The sequence below is a fragment of the Sceloporus occidentalis genome, unplaced genomic scaffold (genome assembly GCF_023333645.1).
Source record: "Sceloporus occidentalis isolate IW3139 unplaced genomic scaffold, rSceOcc1.0.p SCAF_2, whole genome shotgun sequence".
Lineage (NCBI taxonomy): Eukaryota > Metazoa > Chordata > Lepidosauria > Squamata > Phrynosomatidae > Sceloporus > Sceloporus occidentalis.
Genome location: NW_028316982.1, coordinates 145,006,699 through 145,019,289, shown reverse-complemented (window position 1 = coordinate 145,019,289; position 12,591 = coordinate 145,006,699). Strand labels below are relative to the sequence as shown.

Sequence of the window (12,591 nt, the reverse complement as noted above, 5' to 3'; positions counted from 1 at the left end):
CAGACACCATGCACTGTCTACGTAGCTTGGTAGATAGGTCTCAGACAGAGTCAATAATTGTGGTATACGCTGATACTTGTAATATAGGAGTAGTGTAACTGTGAGGTTCTGGAAGCCAAATTCAGGTCGCTAGATACAAGACTGAAAGCCAGGACTGTCAAAGCAAGTTTCTCTAAAATGCCACCTATTCCGTTCACAAGACTAACCAGACAGCACAGCTAAGGAATCTCAACATGGATGAGACAGCATTGTAGAATGGGGGTGGTATAGATTTGTTCAACTTCAGGAAAATATTTGGGGACATGGGTGGACAGCATCTAATGTAGAACGAGACCTGACTACTGGCACTTAATAACAGCAAAAGTAGCAGAGCACCTTTAAACTGAACCCTTGTGGGTGGAGGGAGCATTGTGTTTGAGCTAAATCAACCCAGAGATGAAGCTCCCTCTGAAGCTGACAATGATTTACCTAAAATCACCCAGTGGGCATGGTTGTGTGGGGATTTGAACCCTAGTCTCCCAGACTACTAATCCAACATTCAAATCAATACACAGCAAATTGCTGTATTAATCATTAAAAGAGTGGTAGCTGGTGATTCCCATGTTAGTATGGCAGTTAATCTGCTCTGGGTTTCAGTCCAAATGTTAGAATAGTTATCCAAGGTGCTGAACAGTTGTTCAGATAGGGTCCAGTGCCCTGGAAAGCACCTTTATAGACTAATATTTGGAGTGGACGCACTGTCCTGTTGACGTGGAAGCCACCAGTTGGTGCAGATGAACAGATGCTTCCTATTTCTACAAGAAAGCATATTCTGCTAACTACACCAGCTACAACCCTTATCATAGTGTGATGCAAAAGTCCAGTACCGGTTGTAGGGTACAGAAACAGTGTATGTGCACTGTGTGAACATTAGAATGTGTCACTCATTGTCCACAAACAAAACACTTAATAATTATATAAACAGTACTATAAATTATTTTACAGGATTATAAGTTATAATTAAAATGAGAATTAAAACCTAACAGACACATGTTTCCTTTGAGTTGTATAACAGTTCTACTCTTTTTTGTTCATTCTTTGGCATCTGCAGAATCACTGAAAAACTAATCAGATAAACAGAAAATTAAGAGGAAAAGAGGACAGTGGGTTTTTTGTTGTAACTTGCCTTCTAAGAATGCAGAGGGAGCAGATAATTTAAATATGTAGTCAACAGCAGTGATTGTTACAACTCTGAAAGATCTCCATCACTTTTCCCTTTTCATTTGGGGATGGAATCAAGCTAGAAATTACAACCAGTGCTGCATCTCACTTCGCCCGCTCTGCTACACAGTGCTATCATACCAGAGATGGCTGATGGATCTGTGCAAGCCTGAAGGAATGAGATGGTTTCCTTTTCAGTAACAAGTGACATAATTTATGCAGCACTATCATCAAACATGTCTTTAATCCTTTACAAATGTAAGTAAGGTCCTCATCTAGTCAGAAGTGCAAAGGAAGACTGTTCCACAAATGTGGAGTCAGATCCTGAAAGGCTCACAGTCTTGACAGAGCCGTACACATTGATTGGGGGAAGTTAAAGCACAGGGCCTTAAATACTAGGATCAAAAGCTTATAATGAGCCCTGGCCCGAACTGGTAACCAGTGGAGGGATCTACGAGGTGAAGAGACATCTGAGCATTTGGGGAGATTTAACTCAGAAATGTTACTTTTTGGACTAAAATTCACAGAATCCTCCAGATCACTTAGGCATCTTGTGGCATGTGAACATAAAACATATATATCAAGGTTTGTACACCTTGGCAGTGTTCCTCAGATTGTCTGTGTAGTCTGCTGAGAGTTAAGGAACATTTTATTTGAGGGAATGGAATATTCTGATAAAAGTACTTGTGATCTGAAAAGGAGGCTGCATCACAGCTTCTTATGACAGCAATTCTACTTCCTAGGTCCTTCCGCAGTCTCATAAACTCTTATAATCATTTTCAGGCCCAACAATATACAAATGCTCAATTTCAAAAGCTAACACTTTGAAGTGTTCTGGTTTTAAGTTCTTAAAATATATGATACTAATAAGATGTTCACAACCTGACCACAGTCCTATAAGGGTGTATTCAGACTCACAAAAGGAAGACCATTACAGTCGGCCCTCCTTATCCACGGATTTTTTTGTCCAGGAATTCAAGCATCCACGGCTTGAGAATATTTTTAAAAAGTATAAATTCCAAATAGCAAACCTTGATTTTCCATTTTATATAAAGGACACCATTTTGCTATGCCATTATATTTAACGGGACTTGATCATCCATGGACTTGTTATCCACAGGGGATCCTGGAACCAAACCCCAGAGGATAACAAGGGCTCACTGTACTTTGTTTCACTGGATGGTAAAGTGGGATTTATAGTACCTATTCTAGAGTGTTGTTTATTTATTTATTTTTGGCACTGTCAGTATGTACAATGATCATTTGATTAAGTTGGATCCAGAGTGGGGAGGTTGGACACTCACAATCTTGGGAGATCCCATGCTTAGTAGAATGGTTAATCAAGGGAGCTGGGGATTCCTACTTTGTTCCATCGGTAGAAAGGTTTTGGTGAGGAATTTTGAAACCTTGATTTGCCTTGTCTTGTAAAATTCTAAAACTTAACTGTGTTAGTCTAGAAAACTAACACGGCTATGTCTTTGAATTGTATGGTGTCATGGTTTCTCGGCACACTACACACATTCAAACACTATCTGACACCCCCACCCCCACCCTCATGAAGACACCCTCGTGCAATTCATCACATCATCTCTCTGGTTCCCACACTACACTCCAATACACATTCATATGGTTATCTCCTCTCCTTGTTAACTTAGCTTTCTCTGGAGAAAGGGAAAAATTGGGGAGTCAGAGTCTTGGAGAAAACAATTCCACCACTTGCAGCAATTTATTCCTGTCTTTGAGTTAATTTCTTTTGATAATTCTTATTTTCTTCTTTCTGTTTAAAAAATGTTACAGAGTTGCAATGCTATAGTGCATCAATGACATGACTCTTTTGCACTATAATACCAGAGTGATTAAGAAAAACATTTTAAAAAAATAACAAAACAAACAGAAATGGGTCCTATAGTTTGTAGTGCAGATACAAGTAATTGCTACAAACAGCCACAGAAAAAAATGGAATATGTGATTGTAATAAATTGCAAAACCCAAGGAGTTCTATTGTAAGATTTGTACTTTTTTCTTAGACGCATCTGGAAAAGCCCTTTGCAGGACTAAAAGTTACAGTTGTATACAGTTCAAGTATTACTGGTTCAACTTTAGTTTTATTAATGATGGTCCTTGTTTTCTCTCTCTCTCTCTCTCTCTGTCTCATTTAAGGTTCCTGATGTCATCAGTAGCATAAGGCAAGCTTCAAAAGCAGCCCTCAAAGAGGATGTCAAACCCAGTAAAGACAGTGAAGATGCCTTCTACAACTCTCAAAAGTTTGAGGTTCTGTACTGCGGAAAAGTGACCGTGGTTCACAAAAAGGCTCCTTCCACACTGATTGATGACTGCATCGAGAAGTTCAACCTGCATGAGCGTCAGCGCCTGAAACTACTGAGTGAGCACCGGAACCCAGAATCCAGCACAGATCTTGCTGCCTGTGTAGAGGACATACCGCCTTCTCCCTTAGACAGTCCATTTGAGGAGGAGGAAGCAGATAGCCCAAATGGCGGTAGCACTGGTATGTTCATCGTTGGGAGCCAGACCAACCTCGCCAGCCTGGCTAGCTGCCGGGTCTCCTTCCCTGAGCGGATTCTAGAGGATTCTGGGTTCGATGACCAGCAGGAGTTTCGTTCCAGGTGCAGCAGTGTCACAGGTGTTCTGCAAAGGAAGGTTCACGATAACAGTTCAAAAACACAATCACGGCGGCGACATGCAAGTGCCCCTAGCCACGTCCAGCCTTCAGACTCAGAAAAGAACAGGACAATGTTGTTTCAGGTGTGTGTTTTTTTTAAAATCCAGTGCAGACTATTCATGGCCTTCATAGTGGAAGAGGAGGGACTGGATTGAGCCAAATGACTTTATATAATATACTTTTTCTTTAGTTCGAGGATGGGGTTGGTAACCAGGTATCAGCAAAATCCCTGCTCTTCTTTAGAATTGCTACCCTGGTAATAATTTTGGGTAGCGGTGCATGTTATCTATCTCTGTTTTAGGTTTGTAGAAGAATATCCCTGCATGTTATCCATCTCTGTTTTTGGTTTGTAGAAGAGTATCCCTGCATAGATCATTTAGTCGAAATATACTCTGAAAGGTTGGGGTATGTGTGTGTGACTGAGATAGAGAACATGCCACAAAAATACCTGTGACAGTTGCTCTGAACCTGTAGTTTAAGCTTCTTCTTTAATGAAATACTCTATTCTGATCATTACAATTTGAACTAAACCTTTATAAATAAGCTAAAACCCATTAATGGAAATGTTTTGTGGAACATTCACATTTTCATTAATAGAGCCAACTGAATAAGGGATTTACATTGTGAAATATTAAGTTTATCTTTCTCTCTCTTTCTAACACACATGTGAATGCACAAAAGGGGGGACACTTTTAGGTGGTGAAAATTTTGCTCAGATTATGAGCATCTGATTAGTTACATTTTAAGAACTTAAACCCAGAACACTTCAAGGTGTTATCTTTTGAATTTGAGCATTTCTGTATCGTTGGGCCTGAAAGTGATTATGAGAGTTTATCTATTTCTCAAATGATTTCTAAGGCAATTGTAATCAAGGATTTGTGACATAGTAAAAGAAAAAAATTAAATTACTATTGTGGCAGTTTTTACACATCTGTTGTCCAGATCAATTGACATACTTTTGACACTTGAATCACTCTCAGAAATTTAATTCTGAAGTATTAGACTTCAAAATATTACTCATAGTACTTGCTTTGTTTGAATACTGAAAGATGTTTCCCATCCAGTTCATAGCTAAGGCTTACTCACCAGCATGTGGGCTTAAATATAGATGCCATAAGGAGAATTTAAACATCTAATTGTAGAAGCTTCACAAAATACTTCTAGTTCTGTCTCAATGTTGCACTCCTAATTAACGGTGTGGGCATGCAGGTATTTATTATTGCATTTATAACTCACCTTTTCTCAAAAGAGCTCATTGTCCTCATCTTTGTATCCTTACAGTGACATGGTTCAATGATATTAACTGCTCCAAGGTCACTCAGTGAACTGCCTGGCTAGGTGGAGATTCAAACCTGATAGTCCCCAGTCCTGGTTCCTCTAGTCCTTGTCCCAACAGTCTAACCGCTGTGCCAGGGACGTAGCCAAGAGGGGGGGGGTTCTTGGGGTCCGGACCCCCCCTTCCATTAGAAAAATGAATGGTGTGTGCTGCTGCGCCACTGCTCCCAAGCCCCATTATAATGGTGGCACTTAGTCTGGACCCCCCCCCTTCCTAAAATCCTGGCTATGTCCCTGGCTGCGCCATACTGGCTCTTAAATATAGATTTAATTTCCTAATATCACATTATCAGACTGTCCTATATAAATATCATTGGGATTCTTTGTGGTGCCACACCTCTGAATTCCTTCAGTGAAGAGGCTTAGAAGTTACATCACTTTTATGGTGAGATAAAACTTGTTTATTCCACTGAGCTTACAGATGTTATTTTTAGGAGTTTTTATTTACATACTGCTGACTGTGGATTGCTTTCTGAGACTGCCTGGGGATCCTGTGTACACAGTTTGAGATCCCTAATAGAAAAAAATGCAGTATGTGCATAATAGAGAACATTGTATTCACAACAGAATATTATGCATGTTTAGTCAGAAATACACTGTTCAGTATATTTGACTCCCTGATCATTGTGTGTCTGGAATTACAGCTTTAAAAATTACACAGTATTGCATCACACACCCGTACTTTTTCATTCTTTAAAGGGCAGGATACTGCTTTTGGCAGACTATTACTCTGTTAATAATGTTATGCCCCAAAGTACACTTTTTGCAATAGAGGTTTCTGATAAAGTGAACTCTGAGTCCTCTAAAACATACGCCAGAACATGTTGTTTTTAAGGATGTTTGTCTTTCTTGCAAAACCAGCTAATTGACTATCCTTATGGAAATCTTTATTTTATATGTGTGGTATAATTACATCATTGTCACTGAATAGATGATTGGTAGCTCAAATTTTTACATTGAAATTCTTATTCAGTGTACACAAACTTTGTTTCATGGACAAAATTATTAAAATATTATGTATAATGTCACCTTCAGGCTACGTGTATATGAAACATCAATGGATTTCATGCTTAGATTTGGGTCCCATCTCCAACATATCCCATTACTTTTATGCAAACATTCCAAAATTCGTAAAACTCAGAAATCCAAAACACTTCCGGTTCCAAGCATTTCAAATAAGGGAGACTCAACCTATATGATGTATTTCAATATTCAGGGAGTATATCCACCGGAAACAGTGTAGAAGAATTTAACTGTATTCTAGAGGAGTCTTTGCCCTGTATGGCCATTGTTTATATTCCTGCTGGAGGAAAGGTTGCTGTCAGTCTAGTAGAGGAGGCCCTGGAACTGGTATAATTTGTCAAATAAGAGCAGCATAATATGAGTAACTTTAGCTTTTGATCTGGAAGTAAAACATCCCCTTTAAGGTTCCTAGAAAAGGAAAATATAACTAAGACTTTGGGAATTACCTGCAGTTACTAGATCACATTATGATACATATAATTATTGTGAAGCTATTGAAAATGATTCCATACAGCGGAGGAAGGAGAGTAGGGGAATGGAAGTGAAACAAGGGCAGTACTTCTCTGTCTGGTTAAAAGAAAGAAAAAAGGGCTTTTCTTTAATCTCTTGAGAAAATTCTCAGTGGCTTTGTAGTTTCTAAAGAGAGAGAAGGAAGGTGATCCCAAGCTGCAACTGAGGGATGTAGAAGCTAAAAAAACGAAGCCAATGGCAGTGAAAGACATCTGTGAATGATATAGATGCCACAAAGACTACTTTCCCCCCAGATTCTCTTCCTTTTGGGAGTGGGGCTTCAAAAAGAGATTACCACAGTGGAAGAAGTGCCATGGTGTACTTTGAAAGTTTTTTCCCCTAGAGGAGCAAAATAAATACAGTCGGCCCTTCTTATACACGGATTTTTTATATATGGATTCAAGCATCCACGATTTGAAAATGTTAAAAAAAAAGTATAAATTTCAAATATCAAACCTTGATTTTCCATTTTTTATAAGGGACACCATTTTGCTATGTCATTATATTTAATGGGACTTGAGTATACACGGATTTTGTTATTCACGGGGGATCTTGGAACCAAACCCCAGCGTATAACAAGGGTCCACTGTACAGATACTGGGACCTTTCCCTGAAAATCCAGGAGATGGTGCATGATAGTGTTTGGTGCTAGAGCAGATTTTAAAAATAAATAAATAAACCCCAAATCTCAAGACTCTGTTTTATGAGTTTTGCCCCTCGTTTGCTTTTGATTATAGAGGAGAGCGGCTTTGGATCTGTCCACGTAGCTGAGAGCACTTAGGGATTTGGTTGAACCCTCTTTTGTTTCAGCTGCAATTGAAGGTTAGGCTCAGCAGCTCAGTACTTTTGTGTTTGTGTGTCAGCCCTTCATAGTTTAGCAGCAGTCAGTAGCCAAAATGGAAGCTAAGAGACAAAAGGGAACAGATTTGACAATACTAGGCACACATTGCCATCTCAGTCAGAATGAGGCTCAGTATTAGGACTGGCATGGTGCTAGTAAAATACCAACAATTCTGACACATCTTTCCATATAGCATTTAAGTAAACTACGGACCAGAACAGACAGGCCAGAATAAAGCTGCTTCGGGCCACTTTGAAGGTATGCTGTTTAAATGATGCATGCATCCTAAGACGCCAGAAGCTGCACCCAAGCCACACTCCAGTCCTAAGGACTAGAGCATGCGCTGGTGCAGCTTCTGGCCTCATAAAATGTGTGTGTCATTTAAACAGCATACCTCCAAAGTGACCTGAAGCAGCTTTATTTTGGCCTGTCTGTTTGGGGCCTACATCAAGAAACAGGTTCTGACTCCTCCAGTCTTAGGAATAGTTATTCATTGTACACTTGACCCTTCTGACACAGTTCTTCTTCTTTTCTCTCTCTCTCTCTTTTTAAGGTCGGACGATTTGAAATTAATCTCATCAGTCCAGACTCAAAATCTGTTGTGTTTGAAAAGAACTTTAAAGATATTTCATCATGTTCTCAGGTAAGTATTGTAATTGGAAGAAAGCTGATTTGGAGAAATTGACTGGACATCTTTAAAGCTGGCAAATGTAGTGAAAGCAGAAAGACATGGGGGAACCCTTTGTAAACATCTGCTTAGTTGTTGTTTCCTGTTTTTAACTATAGGATTCAGCACATTCAGGAAAAAAAAATAATTTGCAGAAAGATGAAAATAGTATTGAGGGGAACTGCTGTGTTGTACCAACAGAGACATCTGTTGGGTTTTGCACAGGTTGTCAACTATCTGTCACTTCCAACTCTCCATGGGATTTGGTAACAGTAACTCAATTATGACATGTTGACATTTTCAAAGTATTTTGCTTTGTTTCTTTTAAAAAACCCTCTATATTTTGACCATTCAGTACTTTTGATATAACACTTTGCATACTTATTTAAAAAGATGCTTTAGTTCATTTTGCTAATTGCTAAGGGCGGGTTATAGTCCGCCGCTTTGAGGCGGTCTGCCGCCGCCGCCGTTTGCTCCGTAAGGGAGCCATTGCAGCCACATCGCGCGGCTCCCTTGCGGAGCAAAAAAGAAGCTCCAAAATGGAGCTTCTTTCTGCGGCGCCCTAATGACGTCGCGAGGCGCCACTGGCGCACTCGCGACGTCATTAGCACCGCGACACGTTCGGACGCACAGCGTCCGATACGTAAAGATGGCGCCAGCTGTGTGGAACAGCCAGAGCCATATTCTACAGACAGAGTCCGTATTAGAGCCAGGGGCATCTAGAAGAGACGCCCCTTTTTTAAAATGGGACGTCCTGCGGACGTCCCAAGTGCCGGTCTGTAACCGGCCAAGGTAACTCAGTCAGAAACAGGTTTTTATAATAGTCTGAAATTAAAAATAGTAGTCAGAAAGATAAAGAATGCAACAGATCATTAGAAACTCAAGCATTCCTTGAGCTTTGTTTTTTAAAGGCTTTGTTTTTTCTAGTTAAAGAAAATTAATCCTTCATAGAAAGGGGTGAGCAGGCTGTGAATGCTTGTGGGCCCAATGGTACAGTGAATTCAGGAATTCAGATGATGGGGATAGCAGTGAACATGCATGTGCCTTTGCATTAGCTAAATGCATGGAGGGCAGTTTCTTCATGCACATCCCCATTGTTGCATTGGAGCAGCTGCTTTTCTACCAGAGTTGTAGATGAGAACCTAATTATATCATCATTTTTCAATAAGAATGCAGAGTGTTCAACTTGCTTATCAGCTATTTTACAGTTCCTTGAGCAATATATCTCAGCTGCTGTGTTCTGTTCTAATTCTCTTGAACCAAAATACAATATTCTTTCAAACTACATTCTAATGACTAAAGTACACTGGTAGCTGTGCTGGCTGGGAGATACTAGAAATGAACTTTTCCAAGCTCTGGGTTTTTTACAAGTAGACCATGAATGTAAACAGTATAATATTGCAACTTCAAAGTAGCTGTGTGGAGTTTCCTTGTACTGTGATGTACAATAAACAATGGCCACATGTAGAAGCATCCTCCTAGGAAAAGAACTAAGATGAAAGAGCAAAAGGACACAGCTGTCAGTAACACTGGTTCTTTTTTCTCCCTAACATCCACATCACCTCCTATATAATTTAATTAAATTAGAATATATGGTGGTCCTGCAGATGTCTTATGGCAAGAAACAAGCCTGTAATTATTTTTACCCTTTGTGCTGGAGCAGCAAAGAGAAGCCTCTGCTGCTCTTGCTCTATGTGTTTATCTGTCTAAAATTGTTGGACTGGTATTTCCACAAACATAGAAGTTGCCTTCTTGTGGGAGCATTGTCTGCAATGGTTGAGATGTAGTCCACTTTCCTGGGACTGCCACAATTTTCTTAGTCTTTTAAATAGTGGGACCTAGAAAAATTAGGAGCAAGTTGTGAAGGAGTGTTGCTGGTTTAAATCTTGCCTTGAAACCCACCATGTGGTGAGACACCACATTACCTCAGAGAGTCCTCTGTGATGTACTACTGTAGAGGAGTATGTGGTCAGAGGATAAGGAGTTTACTAAGTGGAGGAGTATGTCTTCTTGTGCAAATGAAGGAAGAAGCTTCTGGAGGTTCTCTCAATTCATGTTCTTCATGCCTCACTACTATTTCTTTTTAAAGGGTTGGCCCTGATGTTAGTGGATGAATATGAAGTCATAAAAATGATCCTGATTCCAAAAAAGGGAGCACACTTTCTTTTTACTGCAAAGCCTAAACTCTTCATTGAAGTAAAAATATTGGTTACTTTTTTGAGGAGATAATACTGTGTTGATTTGGTTAAATTAACACTCTGGGTGGTGTTGGTAAATTAGTAGTTTTCAGAATGGATATGTGCATATTCAGTGGAGGCTTGTGGCTCTGATGTCAATGGTGAATCTACTCTGGGTTTCATACTGGATTTTAAAGGAGCTATCCAAGGTACTAAAACTATTCTGAAATAGATTTTGGCATCTTCAGTTGCTAGTTTAGACTGAAATCTGGAGTAGATTTATTGCTTCACTCTAAGTGACCCCTGTGCATACACTCTCTTTTTAAGACAACAACATAAGGATTATAAGAGCTGTGAGGAAGATTGAAAAGTATACGAGTACAGGTTTTTTCCCTTATTTCAGAGTATGCTTTCTTGTAATCACTGACTGGTATAATTCAACTGTGTTTTGATAGTATGCTTGGCTTTTCTTTTTCTTTACCTGTAGGGCATAAAACACATTGATCATTTTGGTTTCATTTGTCGGGAATCTGTTGACCCTGGAATAAACCAGTACGTTTGCTATGTATTCCAGTGTGCAAGTGAATCTCTGGTAAGCCACAACTCTTTCAACATGACTCAAATTGCTCTGTGATTTTTATCACAAGATTAATAGAAGTTCAAAATGTGATGATAGTCTTCGTGTTTTTTATAGAAAGGGTCCTACTCTGTATTATGATCTCCTTTTGACTCTTAGTTCTTATTTGGAGTTGTTCATACAGTACTAAGGAGCAGGAAAAGAGGCAACACAGGTTACTAGTCCTATAGAAACATGGAGTTGTAGAAGTGTCTTACAGGCCATCCAGTCCAATATCATCCCCAGCAGACCAGTCCTTGCTTGAAGAGCTCTCCTGAGAGATCACCATTTTGGCACCTGATTCTATTGTTGAGCTGCTTTTGCCATAAATAGGTTTCTCTTAATGTTCATCTGAAATCTATCCTCCTTTAACTTATGCTGAGAAGATCTATTTATGTCTTCAGTATGATAAGCCTTCATGTTTGTGAAGAGGGGTCTCATATCTCTCCCCCTACCCCACTTTTCCAAGCAAAGCCTGTTCAGTTTCTTCAATTTTCCCTCTTAGAATTTGCTTTCCATAGTGCTGGTTATTTTTGCTGCTCCCTCTGAGCTCAGTTCCAAGTTGTTTTTTATCTTCAAAGTGCATCCCCAGAAGTAGACACTGGATCAATGTAGAATAAAATGGAAAAGTTAATTTTCCTAACTTGGAAACTATAGCTCTGTTAATGGAGCATCTGCCACAATAATTACAGTGAGATCTTGGTATCCGTGGGCTTTCCATCAGTGGATTTAAACATCCGCGGACAGCAAGCCTCGTTGAATTCAATGGGCACATGTGTCGTGCCTGCCATTAAGCACAATGGGATTTGAGGTCCTGTATTTTTTTTAATCTGCAGGGAAAAGGGGGCGGAATGGATTTCCCACTGGTATGAAGGGCAGACTGTATTATTATTTTTGGCAGCTACATCATATTCCTAATTCATATTCTGCTTATATTTTACTACAGTCCTCAGATCCATTCTGACACCTATTAACACCAAACCTGTGTTTTCTTCCCAAATTACACTGCAGTAATTCTTAGATCATGTGTCCCCATCTAGTACATGTTAATATATCCACCACTTCCTGCCCATTGGCAGGAGGTGCAGCACTCATCATCTTTCTCTTTCTAGCAATATACAGTATGAGTCATGGCATGACCATGGGGGAGGGAGGAAGAGCACCATATGATTCAGCATTCAGTGATGTGCTCCTTTGCAGTGGCAAAATGCAGGAGGATCCAATAAGCTGACAGAACACCTAGTCCCATTCCAAAGTCCTGACTCTTTTGACCCTGTGATCTCCAAATTTGTGTCCCTAGATGTTTGAATACAACTTCCAGAAACCCTAAAAGTTGGCCATACTAACCAGGGCTTTAGGAGTTGTAGTATCTGAGAAACCCACGTTTGAAAGCCACTGGTCAAAACAAATGAAAGAATGGTATTCTGGGATGATGCAGCACCTGGACTACCTCCAGGGAGATCAGAACGGCTCCCTCCTTGATGGCCTTCCACCGGCAGGTGAAGACCTACCTGTTCACACAGGGGTTTTAAAGAATGGCTA

The 12,591-nt window shown here is 39.9% G+C and overlaps 1 protein-coding gene across 5 annotated transcripts in view; it reads left to right on the top strand.

Annotated features, from left to right (window-relative positions):
• LOC149319102 (TBC1 domain family member 4-like) overlaps positions 1 to 12,591 on the top strand; it is a 117,422-nt gene that overhangs the window by 52,929 nt on the left and 51,902 nt on the right. For all 5 annotated transcript variants that reach the window (XM_089511118.1, XM_089511117.1, XM_089511115.1 and 2 more), the window contains exons 2-4: positions 3,361 to 3,963; positions 8,143 to 8,232; positions 10,921 to 11,025. In XM_089511118.1, coding sequence (XP_089367244.1) covers positions 3,361 to 3,963; positions 8,143 to 8,232; positions 10,921 to 11,025 — 798 coding nt within the window. The remainder of the gene's footprint in view (positions 1 to 3,360; positions 3,964 to 8,142; positions 8,233 to 10,920; positions 11,026 to 12,591) is intronic.